Source organism: Tenrec ecaudatus, chromosome 4, assembly GCF_050624435.1.
Source record: "Tenrec ecaudatus isolate mTenEca1 chromosome 4, mTenEca1.hap1, whole genome shotgun sequence".
NCBI classification, from domain to species: domain Eukaryota; kingdom Metazoa; phylum Chordata; class Mammalia; order Afrosoricida; family Tenrecidae; genus Tenrec; species Tenrec ecaudatus.
The window spans coordinates 6,664,678-6,683,574 of NC_134533.1; the positions used below are offsets into that span (position 1 = coordinate 6,664,678).

At 53.8% G+C, this 18,897-nt stretch overlaps 2 protein-coding genes across 4 annotated transcripts in view; one reads left to right on the forward strand and one right to left on the reverse strand.

Moving 5' to 3' along the window:
- The window catches only part of TOP6BL (TOP6B like initiator of meiotic double strand breaks), a 94,887-nt gene extending 87,871 nt beyond the window's left edge, over window positions 1-7,016 (reverse strand). The window contains exons 1-2 of the mRNA XM_075547532.1: window positions 6,999-7,016; window positions 1,529-2,057 (exon numbers count right to left, since the gene is read on the reverse strand). Of these exons, the coding sequence (XP_075403647.1) occupies window positions 1,529-2,057; window positions 6,999-7,016 (547 nt within the window). The remainder of the gene's footprint in view (window positions 1-1,528; window positions 2,058-6,998) is intronic.
- SPTBN2 (spectrin beta, non-erythrocytic 2) overlaps window positions 756-18,897 on the forward strand; it is a 51,466-nt gene continuing 33,324 nt past the window's right edge. Inside the window, exons 1-2 of one of the 3 annotated variants that reach the window (XM_075545312.1) lie at window positions 756-1,259; window positions 14,389-14,567. In XM_075545312.1, coding sequence (XP_075401427.1) covers window positions 14,411-14,567 — 157 coding nt within the window. In that variant the 5' untranslated portion in view covers window positions 756-1,259; window positions 14,389-14,410. Of the gene's footprint in view, window positions 1,260-1,668; window positions 1,803-14,388; window positions 14,568-18,897 lie in introns of those variants that run through there. The other 2 variants (XM_075545313.1, XM_075545311.1) reach the window with 2 other exon arrangements.

The following is an 18,897-nucleotide window of genomic DNA, read 5'->3' on the forward strand; positions in this document are numbered from 1 at the left end:
CACTTGGTTTAGAACAGGACTTCAAGGCCATTTATGAAGCAACTCCCTAACCCCTCTCCCAACCCATCTTGTACACCAGGAAACTGGAGGCCAGGTCGGTCAGATGGCCCACACTCATGCGGACAGCAAACTCTCTTCCATTTGGGAAATGTTTTCAAAGGAGATTAACATGAGTAACTCTATCAACATCATATGGAGCAAATGATCATGCTTTTCTGGATCCACGCCATTCCAACTGAGCACAACCCGATAGAACACAGAACGGCCCCCACCCCAGAGAGTTTCCAAGGCGATCATCAATGACCTCTTTATTTCAATATGTGTGCGTTTTCCAATATCAAAACCGAACTCACTGCCAGCAGGTCAATTCTGACGCATAGGGGCACTATAAGACTTTAACTATCCCTGTGGGTTTCTGAGACTCTAAATGCTAATGGGCTCCCCCTTGGACAGAAGGCTGGTAGTTTTGAACACCTGACCTTGCGGTCCGCAGCCCAATGAGTGAACCCACTGAATCAAAAGAAACAAAACCCTAAACGTCCACGCCTCACAAAACTACTACAAAACCTTTAGCCCAAGAATTCACCGAAAACCCATGTGTTGTGTTGCCCTGAGTGGACCACCCCAGTCATTCCCCAAGTAGAAGAAAGCCACTTGGCCAGGAGCAGGATGATCTATTTGGTTTCCTCTCTGACTGCTGCCTCCTTTTCTGTTAGCAATTTCCCAGCAGAGTTTTCTAGTCTGGAAGAACATATCTAGCTCTCTGAAGCTGCAGGGGCGTGGAGAGGAGATCACGAGAAGATTACAGTTTAGCTCCGAGCTGGCGTTCTGTAATTTCGTTGTTTGGGGGCATACTCCCTGCGTCTCCTGAGCAGGGAGCCATCCCTGCTCGGCTTACTGACCTTAGACCTTAAGCCACTCTGGTGCCAAGAATGCACGACCGACCCCGGACAGCCAGCCGTGCCAGGCCTAGAACAGCCTCTCCCCACCCCCACGCCCCAGGAAGACAGTGACTAGGCCAGAATTCTCCTGGTTGATAAATGAGAGGCGATGAGACGCTGCGGGGATGACTGCCCAGTGTCCGATTTGCAAGAAGCGCGTCTCTAACGCACATGCACTATGGAGATGCTTTGGGAAGCCGAACGGATGGGGGCGATGGGATGACTGAGCGATGCTCCCGGGGAAATGGACTGGAGGTGCCCAAAGACGGAACTTTGAGAAGGCAAACCCAGGCAGCCTCTGGGGAAGCTGCCTCGGAGGTAAGCAACGGAACGGAGGGATGGCAAATGCCCAGGTTGGGTTTTCGGGGTGGAAAGTGAAATGGGGACAAAGGTGGGTGTCCAAACTGCTGGAGACTGAATCCCGTTAAGCTGTTTGGAGGGGACCCGGGCGCCCCAGGGGTGACCAAAAGCCGGGTTCCAGGGGGCACCGACAGGAAAGGTGTTGGGGGTCCAGACCCAGCCACCCAGCCGCCACCACATTGGCCCGGGGGAAGGTCAGCGACCCCGGGCCCGGTAGCTATGGGTACAACGAAGAGGGGCCACGGTTGCCATGGCGCCAGGCGGGGAGGGGGTGACTCGGCCCCGCCCCGAGCCCCGCGGGGCTGCCGGCTCCAGATGGTCCCGGGCCTCCCGCGGGAGCTGGCGGCCTGCTGCAGGGGGAGGCCATTGTCCTCGTTGCGCGGCGCCGCAGTCCCGCCGCTCGCGCCCGCGCCGCCACGCGCCCCGTGACAGCGCCTCCGCCGCCCGCAACCGCCTCTCGCGCCGGGCCGGGCGCGCCACGGCCGGTGTCTCTGCGTCCAGGTAGGTGCCGGCGCCGGGCCGCTTTGTCCGCTTTGTGCGGCCGCGGGCGGGCGGGCGGCGGCGGGGCCGGGGACCCCCTGGAGCCCGTCCCGTGCCACCCACCCAGGTGCGGGGCTGCGGGCTACGGGGCCGGGCCGTGGGGCCGCGGCCTCGCCGGAGCCCCGACCAGAGTCGGGAGAGTTCGAGCAGGCTAACGCAGCAATGAATGGGGTCCCCTGGGCTCCGAGCCGGTGTGACAGCGCCTCTGGCCGTGTCCTGGAAGCGGCCGGACAGACAGGCCGAGCAGGCGGCGGGCCAGGTGCGGGCGATTGCGAAGCGTGTTGGGGTTCTCCCCGGAGCCGGGCGGCTGTTCCGGGCCCCTTTATCCTTCTTAGCAGTGTGTGAAGTCGGAGGGGATGCGCCTGGCTGGAGACCGAAAGGGATTGGCCCTTCCCGTGGTGGGGAAGCCGCGGGGAGGGTTTTGGGTGGCCGGGATATCTAGGGGGGCTGTGGGGTCCTACCCACCGGTAACTACGGGGTAAGGCCTCCTTCAAGCGCTTTCCAGCTGCCGCCCACCCGCTGCATTTATAGCAGCTTGGACTGCAACGCTGGAACCCCATGAACCCTATGACATTGCATGGTTGGCAGGGACCAGAAACAGCCCACCTGGCCAGGTGGCAGGCCAGGTAGGCTATTTCGCCTCCTCTGTGCGCTGCTGAGAGTTGGGAGGTGGACAAGGGTCCACATACCAGTTTTCCTTGAAGGCAAAGAGGTCAGAATGAGTCCTGAAGAAGTCTCCTAGGTCTGGGTGCTGGGGACCTATTAGCATATTCACAAGAGCCACCAAGGAATGGGAGGGGAAAGTTCATCTCACTCTTAGACCTATCCTGAGAGAAATGGATACCACCCTGGCTTGGAGGAGATGTGCAGCCAGCCCGGGAGTCAAAAAATTAGCCTCAAAAGTCTGTCTTTAAGTGAAAGATTTTGGAAGGAAAATTTACTCAATCACACCACCCCCACCTCAAAAAAAAAATCAGCCCAAAACTCCCTCTTGAATCCAATTCCTAAATTTCCAGGAGTGGAGCTTCATTGCTTTGTCAGCATCACTGTTGGAGCAGCATGGGCTGGGTTTGGGTCTCTGCCTGCCTTCCCATCTCTGATGGTCCTTCTGAACATCTTTCTGTGGTCTTCCCAGTGGCCCAGAGTTGATTTCTAATTTCTGTTTCCATTGCTCTCTCTGCTGGTCTTCCCATTTATACTTCCTGTCAAAGAAGAGCCAAAGTCCCCATTTCTTCTCATGTATTATTCATCCGGCTGTCATCTATTCAACTCGGCCTCCGCTAGCTCTCTAGCCAGACCAGCCTTCCCTCCGCACATCTGTGACATACCCATCCAGTGTCGGTCGGGCCGTATGCCCCAGGCCTCTCTTCAGATCCAGCACCCCCCACCTTCATTTTCCTTTCTCGTCATTTGAGGTCCCTGTTTCTTTGTGGGCTTTTGGGGTCAGGCCTGAACAGTCCCCTGGAGCTGACCCTCAGTGACACCCCAGAGTCTCACGTCCTCTCAGACTCTAGCCAATTCCAGCTGCATATTGTCATCCTGCTGCCCAGAGTGTCTTGGGAGGGGAAGGCAGGCAAGGAGGGAATTCCTGAACAGGAGGGGTGAAATAAAGAATCAAGCAAAGGAAAACAAAATTCACTCCTCCTCTGAAACCCGGTTCCTAAATTCCTCCCAGAAACATCAACTGGGAATGGGTTAGAAATGCGAGTTCTCAGGCCGGGCTTCCATTCTGCTGCATCAGAACCTCCGGGGCAGGCAGGGTCTTGCAAGCTGCGTTTCAGCAGCTCTCCTGGTCATTTGGTGGTTAAGAGCTCAGCTGCTGGGTGGCCAGTTCAAACCCACCAGCCCCTCTCGGGGAGAACGATGTGGCCACCTCTTTCCGTAAAGATGGCTGTCTTGGGAGTTTGAGGACCTCTGGCCCTGAACTATAGTTCTGTGGCCGAGGAGCTGAGGGTCTTCTCTGCTTCCATGGTCATTCTTTCCTTGCAAACACATGAAGTGTACCTGACTACAGGCAGGAAATGGTGGGGCCCCAGAAGAAAGACCTGGCAACGGGCCAGGGTCAAAGGCTAGGGCGCAGTTCAACTCCGCACACACGGGCTTCCCATGAGTCGGAACCGACTCAACATCTTTGGAGTTTCCTTGATTGGATGGGGGAGAGGATAAAAACAAAACTAAACAGAAAACCCTGGGGCCTATTCATTCAGCGCCTGCTTACTGGACACCTATTGTCCTAGGGCCTTGGTGGCAAGTGAGTTAACAGTTGGGCTGCTCACGCCAAGGTTTGCAACTCAAAACCACCAGTCCTGTACAGCATGATCACCCCATAAACCCAACGGGGGGGGGGTTCTGCCCTGTCCTATAGGGTCATGTGAGTCAGGATCGACTCAATGGCATTGAGTAGGTAAGGGGGTAAATGAGGGAGTCAGTGAGCGAGTGAGTGAGTGAGTGAGTGTGATTGTAGTTGGCGCAGCAAACCCCCCACGGAGCAAAGCCCAGGCCTGGTTCTCCACGGGTTAACAGAGGCATGTAAACAAGCAACTGTAATAGGATGTGATAGGTGCTGTCACAGCGCGTGTCTGAGGGCTGTGAGAGCAGAGGAGGCACTGATCAGCGTTCTCCCAGGGAGGCAGCACATGAATCGGGTAGGCAGGCATGATGCAGGGAGGGAGGGAATGGGGGGAGTAGGCAGGCTTGAACCCAGGGTTCAAGCGGATTGCCAGCTTTACTTGGCCAGGTACAAGGCAGGGAAGGGGACTGAGGGAAAGGGGAGGCACGGATGGCTCTGGGCTGAGCAGGACTCCAGGACCCCCACTGGTGGGCGAAGGCATTCTTCTAGCCCTGGGGGGGGGGGTCTCCAGCTGGGTAGCTACAATCAAGGTGCTGGTGGCACTGTAATCTGGATAAATGGCTGCACCACTCCATGCACTGAAACTAGATTCCTACTCATAGCGACCTCCAAGGACAGAGTGCAACTGTCCCATGGGGTTTCCCAGGTGGCCATCCTACTGGAAGCAGGCTGGTAGAGGTCAGGAACCCACGGGGAAGGATTAGGCTGAGAGCTCTCCAGTGTAGCGAGAGACGGGCTCAGGGATCTGATGGGGTTAAAACAGGCGAGGGAAATGAAAGCAAGGATATACAATGAGTAGGCGAAGGTTAGTGGCAGAGCAGGATCTGGGTCGAAGAACTCAAATAGAACACTGTGGGGTCAGGGTGACATCTGGGAACATGGACAGAGAACACAACCTCCCAAAAGCCAAAATCACTGTCATTGAGACTATTCTGAATGGTAGGGACCCTCTAGGACAGGGCAGAAGTGCCCCTGTGGGTGTCTGAGACGGTAACACCTTGCGGGAGTAGAAGGCCAGGGGCTGAAGTCAGCGTGTGGAAACCATCATGGAATCACCTGGAACAGGCTATCAAGAATTGCTGTACCACACGAAAAGTACAGTCAACGGCACTGAATTCTCCAGGTAGAAGTTGCTGAATGGAAGGATGTTTTGTTGTGTATATATATATATTTTTGCCACAATTAAAAGAAATCGTTACACGAAGCCCAGTGGGGACAAGGGAAGAGGAAAAGGACTCCGGCTTGGAAAGAGAGGACCTGAGAGCCACTGTGTGAGTGGCCACAGGGGCTCGTTCACAGGGGAGCTGATGGGGATTAACTCCCCTACAGAGTCACTGTGAGTCAGAATCAACTTGATGGCAGTGAGTGAGAAGTAACCCCTGGGGATGTGGTTGAGAAATTAACTGTTAAACTAACAGCCAGGTTGGTGGTTCAAACCCACTAGCTTCTCCGTCAATGAACGAGGAGGCTCTCACAAAGATGTACACAATCTCAGAAACCTTACAGGGGGTTGCTATGAGTCAGAATCAACTGGATGGTAGTGGGTTGGGTTAGGTTTGGGTTGGGTTTGGAGTTGCAACATAAAGTGGCATGGGGTCTATGGAGACCCATGTTCTGAGGGTATCCGTGCCATCCCGGTTCCTTATTTGTTTGTATCTGTCACCCTGGGAACAGGACACAAAGCATGAACCTGCTTGGGTCCAGGGGCACAAATTCCTAGTTGGAAGAGGGGAGAGACTCCAGTTGCATACTTTCTTCCCCCAAGTTGAAGAATTCTGTGAACAAAGAACCGGCCTCTTCGGGAAGAAGGCCTGGTCTCCATGCGTGGGGCTCCACCAGGCCAACTTGGGAGAACCAAGTAACTCACCACAGACAAGCAAAAGCAGAATATGCTTGGGTTCTGGGCAGTTCACAGAGGCGGCCTCGCAAAACCTGGTAACTTGGATTTCTGCTCTTTGTGGAAAACAATGTGTAAGTGAGGAGAACCGGGACTTTGTGAGACTGCCTTGACCTTCTAGGTCTTGAACGTTTGCCACCTTGGACAGTGGCAGTCTTGTCCCTCACCGTGGGTTTTCTGTTGTCCTTAGTTAGGTTCTGACCCATAGTGACCCTACGCACAGCAGAAGGAAACGCCACAGGGCCCCACCGTCTCACAATCGTCCCGTACTCCGGCCCCGTGTGGCTTCTCCTGGGGGACCTTCTTCTTTTTCGCTGTCCCTCTACTTTGCCAAGCATGGTGTTCTTCTCCAGGGACAGGTCTCCCTGACAATACATCCAATGCATGTAAGAGAACGTCTACTGAGATGTAGTTTTTCTCCTCTGATGGGTTTCCACCTAACACGGGTTCCCGCGTTCACAGGATTCACTAGTTAAGGCAGGGTTTGCAAACCTCAGGTGCCCTCCAGGGCCAGGCGGGTGACAGAAAGCTGAGGGATGTTCAGGTTGAAGACAACAGGGGATGGCCATAGAAACAGCCTCCTGGGGACCCCACGTGTGACCGGCAGGGAAAAATTGCTCCACACTGTCTTCTTGACTGTGGTCTTCACAGCCACAGATTTTCCCCTGAGGAAAGCCCCCTACCTGTTGGTTAGCAGCCAAACCCTTACCCACTGTGCCACCGGGGCTCTTGATAAAAGGGAGAAGGGTCAGGGCCACCGAAGGTCTTAGGCTCTACCAAGTTGATTCCGACTCACAGCGACCATATAGGGCAAGGTAGAACCGCCCATATGGGTTCCCAAGACTGTAACACTGTTGGTGTTAGGTGTCTTGTTAGACCATCGATTCCGTCCCAACCAGAGCGACCCTACTGCCTGGTCCTGCGCCATCCTCACCAGTGTTTCTGTGCCTGAGCCCATTGTGGCCGCCACTGTGTCCATCCATCTCTTTGAGGACCTTTTTTCTTTTTTGCTGCCCTTCCACTTTAGAAAGCATGATGTCCTTCTCCAGGGACTGGTTAGTCCTGACAGCATGTCCAAAGTATGTAAGATAAAGGAAATCTCACCATCCTTGCCTCTAAGGGACACGTTGGCCCGACCTCTCCCAAGACGGGTCGGTCCTTTTGGTAGCGCATGGTGTTTTCAACATCCTTTGCTAGCCCCACAATCCAAATGCATCAGTCCTTCTGCGGTCTCCCTTACTCGATGTCCAGCTCTCCCGTGACTATGAGGTAACTAAAAATACCACGGCGTGAGCCAGGCCCACCTGCGTCCTCAAAGTCACATCTTGGCTTTTCAATACTCTAAAGAGGTCTTGAGCAGCAGAGTTACCTAATGCAGCTCATCTTCTGATCTCTTGACTGTCGCTTCCATGAGCATTGAATGCGGATCCAAGCAAGACAAAATCCTTGGCACCTTCAACCTTTTCTCATTTATCATGATGTGAACTATTGGCCTAGCTGTAACGGTTTTGGTCTTCTTTATATTGAACTGTAATTCATACCGAAGGCTGCAATCCTTGAAATCCATCAGCAAGTGCTTCAAGTCCTCCCCGCTTTCAGCAAGCAAGGTTTTTTGTTTGTTTGTTTTAATGGGAGTAGAAAGCCTCATCTGTCTCCTGAGGATCAGCTGGTGGTTTTGAACTTCTTATCTTATGGTTAGCAGCCCAACTTGTAACCACTACACCACGAGGGCTCCATGATTCAGAGCCAACTTGTCGACAACTAACAACCACAATTAACATCAAGTTGGTGGTATGAACCTACCCAGCAGAGCCACAGATGAAAGGCCTGGCCGTCTGCACCCATAAACGCTGACTCCAAGAAAACCCTACAGAGCAGTTCCAGTCTGGGACACCAGGCTCCCGGGAGCCAGCTTTGACTCGCTGGCAGTGAGTGCGTTTGTTGGTTTTGTTCGGGGAAACTATAAATGCCAGAAATATCCGATGCAGGAGTCAGTGTGGGCGTGGCTGCTGGGGTGGAATCCCTACTAAACAGAAGGACCAAGAAAAAAAGGGAGTTAGAATTGGCCCAGGGCTTGGGCTGGTTCCCTGTCCAGCAGCTGTCAGTGGATTGGTATTGTTGAGTGCAGTAACTCATAGTTCTGCACACACACACACGCACACACACACACACACGCCCTGGGGCTGCTCCTGTACCAGACTGTACAGAAGAGCCCTCAGTAATGTTCCTTATCAATCTGCATCCTAGAGTAACAGGTGATAAATGCAGTTGTAAATTGCTTAACTGGAGCATTTCCTAATTACATGGCTACTAAAGGGAGCCCTGGTGTCGTAATGGGTTGTACGTAGTGCTGCGAACCCACACGTAAGGTCAGCAGCTCAGAACCACCAGCCACTCTGAGGGAGAAAGGACGAGGCTCCCTACTCCCATCGCTGCAGCCTCGGGAACTTACAGGGTCAGCCCCACCCTGTGCATCAGCTCACTGTGAATTGGGCTTGAGTTGCTTTGAATTTGTTTTTAAGTTTGAGTGCCTTTGTTTGTTTTTGAACAGCAAAACTTTTGTAAGCTCTCTCGACCTTGAGTGACGGCATGATTCATCACGACGTTTTTTTTTAATCATTGTACTGGGGGCTCGTACAACTCTAATCACAAGCCATACATCAGCTGAATCAGGCATGTTTGTCCATAAGTTGCCTTCCTTCTTTTCTAGACATTGACTTTCTACTGAGCCCTTGGCTCATCACGACGGTTTAGTCACTGAGCTGAAACCCTGTCTTGTCTCCCTTCTGTCTTTTCCTATATTTACTACTTCGTTCTCAAAAGTGAGAGAGGTGTACAAAGACTAATGACCACCACCCTGCAGCTAAAACACCAGGAACGCTGACAAAATCAGCAACTGTAGAAGCACTGGCGGTGACAAAAACAACCACCCGGGGCGGTGTGTGTGTGCCGGTGCCGAGGAAGCGCGTGACGGGGAGGTCATTCTGGGTAATGACCGCTCTGCCGGGAGCACATGAGAACGCTGATGAAGTAAGCGAGCAGCGTTTCAGCCACGTAGCTATATTGACCCGGGTCAGCTGGGCTTGTGGGGAGGGGTGGGGGGTGGGGAGGAGTTTTTGCATTGATAACTGGTTGTTGTTGGGTTTTTTTTTTCAATTAGAAAATAATGCATTTCTGCTGAAATACTGCACGAAGTTGTTTTCTAAATGCATTAGCTGAGGGTTTGCATTTTATTTTAGACCCTCCACTCTGCATTCAACAGTTCAACCCACTCACCGGCCCCCACCCCTGTATTCTACACCATCCACCCCCACGTCTCCACCTCCCCCATCCTCCTTTCTACCCAAGTCTACACCCATCAGTTCACAGGGTGGAACTGCCCCTGTGGGTTTCCAAGACAGTCACTCTGTATGGGAGTAGAAAGCCTTGTCTTTCGGAACAGCTGGTGATTTAGAACTGCTGACCTAGTGGTTAGCAGCCAGACGTGTAACCACTATGCCACCAGGAGGTCACTATGAGTTGGCATTGACTGCCTGGCAGTGAATCCCTGTCAACCTTCTTGTCCACTGTTGGCATCAAGATGTCCTGGGCAGTCATTTTTGTGTCCCTACCACCTCTGACAATGTCACCTGGTGTGGTTCACACCTCCGAGCACTGCCCTCCCCTCAATGGCCCCCAGCCAGGGATGTCACTGGTAAGAGTAGGACGTGTTGGTGGCCCTGGTTCAGGTCATGTCATGCCTTACCCACAGCACTCTTTGCTCAGGATGACTCCACTCTGAACTTATTTTTATATAAATATTTACAGAGCAAATTCAGAGACTCCACTGGGGCAGGGTGCTCACGAGGAGTGAGGAGTTTTGAATGGGGAAAGACGACCTAAGCCCTTTCGTAATAACCAAACCAAACCAAAGGCCACAGTGTCACCTCCAGCTCCTGGAGACCTTACGTGTGACAGGGTAGAAGTGTTCCTGAGAGCCGTCTTGCTTGGAATCGTTGATGGAGGCAGATCACCAGGCCTTTCTTCAGTAGCACCATGGGATGGGAGTGGGGGTGGGGATAGGTGGGAAGGGCCCATCGTTCAGTTGGTAGTCAAGCCCAAAGCCAGGCACTTCATACCTTCAACCTTAGCGCCCTTGCACCAAGTTAATGCTACTCCTGGGTCTCTCTCTCTCTCTCTCTCTTTCTCTCTCTTTGACAGCCTTGTCCCTCATGTGGTCAGGTTCAACTTTCTGGAGCCACCAGTTCATGATAGAAGCCAAGTTCTGCCTTTGTGTGCTCATGGGAAAGCACCTCCCTCCCTCCACGCCTCTTATCCCCCATCACTCCTTCCTTCCCCAAACCACATAAAAGGTCCACCCTGCATTTTTCTTTCCAGAGCCAGGGACTGCCAAGGGTGTAGCATCCAACCGGCCTTGCCTTTCTTTGAGAGGTGCTGGGGAAGCGAGGAACGGAGCAGAACTGGGGCTTCTGCTGAATGTTGCAGACCCAGTTCCTCCGTCCAGGCGGTTGCCTGCTGAAAGCTGAATCACACGAGGACTTTGGACAGGAGAGGTTTTTTGTTTTGTTTTGTAATCCCCAGCAGCTCATCCGAAGCTCCTGTGTTGGTTTTGAGCAGACAGTGTTTGTTTGCATAACAGAGGCGTCCATGGAACTGGTGCTGCCCGGTCCTCGTTTCCCCTGGCCTCGGCCCACCTCCCAAGAGGAGCCCGTTCCTGTCCTCTGAGCCCCAAGGGCTCCTGGAAGTTGGAGAAGCATGCTGTCCTGGAGACTGAGGTTAAGACTTGTCCCTCCTAGCCTGAAAGAACCTGGCTTTGAATGCAGTGCTTCCAATCCAGCCCTCTGTGACCTTCAGCAATTATGGGGGGGGGGGGGGAGCAGTGGCTCCCTCGGGGGTTGTGAAGAGGTGATGCAGTCTTTGCCGGGGGAACACCCATTCACAGCGGGCTTTTGTGAGCGTTAGCTCCAGCTCACTGTGAAGAACACCAAGCCATCATCCCGTCCTGCCTCCCAGTCTTGGCGATGGGTGTGCTTGAAGTGGAGCCCTGGTGGTTACATCGTGAAAGGTCAGCAGTTCGAAACCACCAGCCGCTCCAAAGGAGAAAGGCTGGGCTTTCTGTGACTGTCAACAATTTCAGTCTCAGCAGCTCGCAGGGGCAACTCAACCCTGTCTCAGAGTTGCCAAGAGCCGGCACCCACCCCATGGCAGGGAGGTTGGTTCGGTTGTAGGATGCGGGAGCCTGCTGCGTGCTTTCTAACTTAGGAGGCTCATCTCTCGGTGCTCTTTCTTTTTTTCCTCTTTGAGTTGTGATTTTGGTGGAAGTTGACAGAGCCAAGTGGCCTTCCGTTCAACAGGGCATCTGTGTTTGTCTCCTGACAGTGGCTGCGATCCCCTCACTGTAGCCACCCTCTGCCCGCTTCCTCCCCATGTTCACCTATCCCTCCCAGTCTGTGTGAGTTTAAAAAAAAAATCACTGTCATCAAGTGAATTCCGACTCATCGGGACCCTTAAGGACAGGGTAGAACTGCCCTTGTGAGTTTACATGACGGTAACGCTTGACGGGAATAGAAAGCCCTGGTTTTCTCCTGAGGAGCAGCTGGTGGTTTGAACTATTTACCTCATCACCACTACGCCACCAGGGCTCCTAGTTAGCCCCGGACAGATGCAGCTCTGTGGATCTCATTCGGCTTGATTGTTCTAAGAACTGGGAACCTCCCTGTCGCAATTGTTCCCAGGATAGGCCTGTTATTCAGCGGGAAGTAGAGCCATTGGGGGGGGGGGGGCGGTGAGTTTAGCTTCAGGCTTGAAGGAAGTCTAAGAGCCATGGTCTCGGGGCTCCCAAGTCTCCATCAGGCTCCTCAAGTCTCCATCAGGGGCTCCCAAATCTCCATCAGGGGCTCCCAAGTCTCCATCAGGCTCCCCAAGTCTCCACCAAGCCAGGTCTGTTTGTTAATGATTCGTTCCACATTTCCTCCCACGCTCTCTGGGACTTCCTGTTGGGATCCCTTCCAGAGCAGGCTGCCGTGGCCGCGCCAGGCACCATCTAGTCCTTTGGGCCTCGCAAGGCTGGGATTCCTGTGGGCCATTAGCTCTTTGGATGAATCACTTCCTCGTGCCTTTCATTTTCTCCGCTCTTCTGTGTTCCAAACAGGAGCACTATCGATGACCACACACAAGGTTTTTTGTGTGGCTGAATCAATTTTTTAAAAATCATTTTATTGGGGGCTCATACAACCCTTATCTCAATCCATCCATCCACACACATAAGCTTTAAATTTTTTAAACCTCTTGTGATGATGTTAGGTGTGTGTGTGTGGGGGGGTACCTTTAAAGATCACCAGCTTTGTTTTCAACCATGACTTATCAAACCTCCCCCAACAACTTGATCTGCCCCCTCCACCCCATTTTGATTTCTCTTCTCCCTCTCACAGACTACACCTTCCTCTTGGCTCGGGTTAATGCCTGTCCCCTCTCTAACCTGTTAATCACCTTCCCTCTCTTGCCATCCTGTTACCCAACCATCCGTCTGTTTTTTTTTTTTTCGCTATGAAAACCCCATCCTATTCTTAATCCCCCACCTTTGTAACCGTGGTCTCATACAACACTTGTCCTCTTGTGACAGGCTGTTTCCACTCAACATCACATTCATCCAGGTCCCATGAGGGGCCTCACGCAGAGTTCGCTGGTCTTTAGTGAGGCCCCTGTTCCGTTGTGTGAAAGTGCCGTAAGTGCATTTACCCATTCTTCCACAGATGGGGCCTCAGGTGGTCTCTTATCTTCTTGCTTCTCTGGACAGCGCTGCAATGGACACGGTGGTGCATATACCCATTGGTGCTGTGGCTCTGACTTCTTGGGGGTACGTCCCCACCAAAGGGAGGGCTGCTCGTATGGAATTTCTAGTCCCAGTTTTTGGAGGTCACTCCTGAGATTTCTAAGAGCCCAGTCTCCCAGCGTTTGCATTTGACCATGTAATCGGTCGTGAGCCCCAAGACTGGTGGCAGTTCATTTGGGGGGAGTAGCTTGCCAGCCCCTTCCTTTCTGGTGTGTGTTGGGCTGGAAGCTCGGCTGAAACCTGTTCACCATGGGTGACCCTGCTAATATTTGGAATATTGGTGGCATAACTTCCAGCATCATAGCAACGTGCCACGCACGGAGCCCAAGAGGCAGCAGGAAGGGTAACTCAGCTAACACTCACTGAGCAGGAGTCCCTGGAGCTAGGAGCTCCCGTGGTGCTGTCGAGTGAGCCTCAGACTGAAAACCAAAGGGCCAGTGGTTCAAACCCACCAGTCACTCCCAGGGAAAAAGACGAGGCTCCTCTCTACTCCTGTAAAGAGTCCCCTGTTACATTTCAGAAACTCACAGGGACCGTTCTACCCTGTCCTGCAGGGTCGCTGACTCCTGTAGGCAGGCTCTTCGGTGGCACAGTGGTTATGTGCTCGGCCGCTCACCCAAAGGGCGGCGATCTGAACCTGTCAGCCAACCTGAAGGGGAAATTGTGGCCGTCCAGGCCATTCAAGATGGACAGCCTTGGTCACCTAGTGGGACAGTTTGACTCTGTCTTCTGGGGTTGCTATGAGTTGGGATCCTCTCGACAGCTCTTTGAATTCCCCTTTAGGAAACTCTTAAGGGGATACAAACAGTTTGCACTTGACTGCTCACCTAAAGGTTGGCAGTTCGAACTCACCAGCAGTGCTGCAGAAGAGAGACCCGGCAAACTGATGCTGGGGGCGGGAGGCGGGGGGATAAAAAGCAAAAGTCCACGGAGCAGTCCTACTCTTAATGTAGTCCATAGCCACGTGTGTGATGCGGTGTTTTGCTCCCTGTGGAAACTGAATGGAAACGAGAGAAAGAGAGAGAGAGAGAGAGAGAGCCATCCATCCCATGTCCTGCTCTGAACTCCTGGGTCCCTTCCTGAGACCCTCCTGGTGTCTTGCACCCCGGTAGGAGCTGGTCTTCTCATTTAACCACCCGTGGGCATAGGCGGTGCCTGGGGTGGGGTGGGGGGTGGGTCAGGTGCTCAGAATGGTCGGTAGGAGGAGGGCTGGGGAAGGACCTGGTCACCTCTACTGCCTTGGGCCTGTGGAGAGCCCCCTTTCCACTGAACTCCTCCCTGTGTGGGACTCTGCTGTATCCCAGTCGCTCGGCCTCTCTGTGAGCATGGTGACGTGCCCTCCTGCGTGGGGGGCTGGCAGCCAGCAGCACTACACCCTGGCACAAGCTCAGTGGGCAGAGATGGGTAGGGAGATCTGGCTATGGCGTGGAAGCCCCAACGGCCCTCACCAGTCACCTTCCCCTTGCAGGATCAGGAGGTCACCTGTCACCATGAGCAGCACGTTGTCACCCACCGACTTCGACAGCTTGGAGATCCAGGGCCAGTACAGTGACATCAACAACCGCTGGGACTTGCCCGATTCCGACTGGGACAATGACACCAGCTCCGCCCGGCTCTTTGAGAGGTCTCGGATCAAGGCTCTGGCAGGTGAGCCTGCTCTTCCAGTCCCTCTTGGCCGACCTTGCACACCCACAACCACCCCAGCCCTCCCACTTCCCCGAAGCCAGATGGGCCCGTGTAGAGAGGGGCTGCAGTGGCTGGGGCAGGGGGAGTTCCTGCGCTTTGAGAGCTTGCTGCCTTTCTGTTTAAGCTGCTGCACTCAGGTGGGGGGCCCCAGAGTCCCTCCCTAACACCTCCTCCCCGATGGGGGCCCCCAAACTGAGGGAAGTTCTAGAGGGTCCCCTCTGCTGATTGGAACCATTTTGCCTCCTGGCTCCAGCCGTAGTCAAGCCCCTCATAGGCATCCACTCCTTCGAGCCCTCTGCTGCACCCACCTCTCCCTGTCATCCCCACACCTGTTCATTACCACCCCTGTCCCGCCCCACCAGTCCCTTCCACCTGCCGCCTGTTACTCCCATTATTTAACCAACCTGTTCCCTGCAGCAGGTTTCCTCCACCCTGCTGGCTTCCTTCCTTCTGCAGCCGCCCCTTCTCCAGGGGTTCACCCTCCACCCCCTCCATCCCTGCCCTCCCCTCCAGCCAGGGCTCTCCCTGTCAGCTCTTCCAAGCACACACAAACCCGTAGGACGGGCCTCCCTGCGTTCTGTTCCAGGGAGGGGTTGCCATGGCGATGGGAGTGAGGCAGCCACCTGACACCATTGGCTGGCTTGGGGTTGAGTCACTCACACACCGTGAGGCCACCCACCCCGCCTGACTTCCCTCCTCAGTCCCACCCGGATCACCTCCCGACTTCCTGGTTGGCTGGTCCAGGGTGAGAGGGAGCCACCGCTCCCACCTGGCGGGAGTGCTTCTGCCTGGGATGCGGTGCTCCCACTGGGCGATGGTACACCCATCGCGAAGCAGGGGCATAGCCCAGAAATCACACAGCAGGCAGTGCTCTCACCTGAGCGGCTGTGCCCTCCCTAGCAGGTGGTGCGCCAGTGTGGGTCTCCCCTACCCTGACCCCGTTAGAAGAGAGAAACAGAGGGTGCCGGGTCCCCAACCTGGCATTATTTCCCCAGTATCACGAGGGACTTTTTTCAGTCCAGGTTCCCAGACCCCTCCTGGGACCTAGCGAGCTAGAGCCCTGGGAGGAACTGTCTGGAAATCAGGTTCAGGTTCTCCAGCACTTTCTAGAGTAGTGGTTCTCACCCTTCCCAGTGCCCCGACCCTTTCATACAGTTCCTCATGTTGTGGTGGCCCCCCTCCACCCCCACCCCCGAACCATAGAATTATTTTCGTTGCTACTCCATCACTGTCATTTTGCTACTGTTATGAATTAGGCAACCCCTGTGAAAGGGTCGTTCGAACCCCCAAAGGGGTCGCGCCCCATAGGTTGAGAACCACTGCTCTAGAGCCTTCTCTGGCAGCCAGCTTAGCCTAGCCCCTGCTGGAGTATCCCTGAGGTGTAGTCAGAGCGTCTGGGGATTCCAGATCATTCTCCCGGGCCTTGTCCTGGAAGGGTCTCAGAGCGGGCTTGAGAAACATACACCCATTGCTCCAATGGGCCAGAGAAGACCGATCCCCTGGAGCAGGGGTCCTCAAACTATGGCCCATGGACCACATGCGGCCTGCTGAGGACATTTATCCGGCCCGCCAGGTGTTTTTACCCTGTTTTGTTTTTTTACTTCAAAATAAGATATGTGCAGTGTGCATCATAATTTGTTCATAGTTTTTTTTTTAACTATAGTCCGGCCCTCCAATGGTCTGGGGGACAGTGAACTGGCCCCATTTAAAAAGTTTGAGGACCCCTGCCCTAGATTGATGGAGAATGTCACCCTTTGGGGAACGCTTCCTTAGCTCCTCCCCCTGACTTGTCATTGAGCCCTTCTGGCTTGTGGTGACCCATGTGTGCCAGAGCAAAATCGCACCCCATGGGGTTGTCGCGCCCCATGACTCGATTGTCACAAGTAGATCGCCAGGCCTTTCTTCTGAGGTGCCTCAGGGTAGACTCAAACCATCAGTGTTTTGTAGCCAAATGGTCCAACCATGAGCACCGCTCAGCAACTCCACTCGGGTCAGGGACGCTGGTCTGAGGCTTCAGCACTGTTGTGATATCTTTGTACATGGCACACATGCCGCCCAGTGTGTTTGCCTGTCTTGGTGCACACGGCACGTGTCAGCTGGCACTCTTGCAGTGTCTGTGTGCAAGTGACTTGGGTCACCTGCTCGGTCGTGCCATCTATGTGAGCACAGCACGTGTCCTGCAGGCGCTGACATGACGGCTGTGTGCATGGGACGCACATCACCCAGTGCTGTCACGTGTCTGCGTACCCATGACACGTGTCACCAGGACTGCTGTTAGGTATTTGTCTCTGATACTAAACTGGGCACCCGAGGGGGCCTCTCTGGACCCGGATACTAGAACTGAGCCTGACAACTCAGCTCACAGTCATTGAGTCGATGCCGACTCACATCGACCCTGTGGAACAGAGGAGAGCCACCCCTGTGGGTTTCCGAGACTATAACTCTTTGTGGGAGTAGAAAACCTCATCTTCCTCCTGTGGAGTGGCTGGTAGTTTCGAACCGCCAACCTGGCAGCAAGGTTGGCAGCACAATGATAACAGTAAAAACTCACTGCCATCAAGTCAATGCCAACTCATAGTGACCCTCTAGGACCAGGGTAGAACTTCCCCTGTGAGTTTCTGGGACTGAAACTGTTAATAGGAATAGAAAGCCCCATCTTTCTCCAGAGGGGCAACTGATAGTTTCAAACTACTGGCCTTTCAGTTGATAGCCGATGTGTAACCCCCACGCCACCAGGGCTCCTAATGACAACAGGAGGCACCAAGTAAATACTAAACGAGTGGAGATGGGAGCAGGGGAGTGTAGGCTACATGGGCAGAAAAAACAGGGCGTGGGAGGAAGGCGACCTGGTAGATGTGCCAGGGGCTGGTCTGGACTGGCCCGGCTGAGGCACCTGACTGACAGGTGCGTGCTCTGCTCAGGGAGGGATGCGTAATATAAAACTGGCACATGATGGGGGCCTCTGAGTTCCTTTAACTTCAAGAGATGGAAGGAAACTCAGAATCATCAACCTGAGTCTGATTCCTACGCTGAGGAGGTCAGGCATGCCTCCTCTCCCATCTTTTTGCCAAATCTAACATCAACGGCTGCACAAGACCTGGTTGAAAAGCAAAGAGGTCACGCTGAGGTCTATGGTGCGCCTGACCCAAGCCAGGGGACTTTCAGTCACCTCATCTGCATGTGAATGAAAATAGGACAATGGAAGGGGAATCTACACATTTGAATGACGGTGCTGGTGAAGGGTCTTGAAAGTACCACAGACGGCCAAAAGAACAAGCCAATCTGTCTTGGAAGAAGTGCAGCCAGCACGCTCCTTAGAAGCAAAGATGGGGAGACTTCATCTCACGTATTTTGTCAGGAGAGCCCGGTCCCTGGAGAAGGACATCATGCTTGGTAAAGTTGAGAGGCATGGACAAAGAGGAAAACCCTCAATGATGTGGATGGGCACAGGGACTACAACATTGGGCTCAAACACAAACATGTGAGGATGGTGCAGGACCCGACAGAATTTCCTTTTGTTGTACACAGAGTCACTGAGTGACTAGCTGACAGCACCTCCTCCCATGGCACTTTCGGCTTCTCTGCTGGGTTCAGTCATTCATTGCAACAATGAACTCAAAGCCAACACTCATGATTGTAGGGCTTACTAAGAAAGTAACAGGTTATATATAGTTAAGGGTTAGGAATGACTCAGGATACAGTTCTTCAATTAGGAGAGCCTTTTTGCAGTCATGCTGCAGGCAGGCTTCTTTCTGGCCTTTAGCCTCTCAGTCCCTTTGGTGTAGCCTCTCCTCTTTTCCAGCAAATGTTTCAAAGCTCTCTAGCTCTGCCAAAAAGTGCTCAGGGGGGGAGGGGTGGGTGGGTGGGGACTCTAGCTCCCTGGAGCAGCAAGCTCCAACAAGTCCCAGAAGGTGCCCCACTCCACCAGAAGCCCCTGCCCAAAGGTGCTCAGCTCTCTCACTCCATCGTTCGGAACACTCCCTGTAACCACCTTACTCCATTGGCCAGCCATCCCACTTGGTCATCTTGCACCAATCTCCTGCTTCTCTTGTGTCTGCCACCGCTACTCTTGCGCACACGCTGCTGTTACAGGTCTTCTCCGTGTCTCCTGAGTCTAAGAGACTGTAACATGGTAACCCTGGGTCCAAAAGAAGTGTTGCACTCTTAAATCTTCTTTCCAGGCTATGAGGAGGGCCCCTCTGCTCTGGGATTGGTTCTTTGAAGTTCAGCAGATGGCAAAACTAACCAATCCCTTTGTCCGGGTTCCAGATACCTTATTTGCATGGTCTCA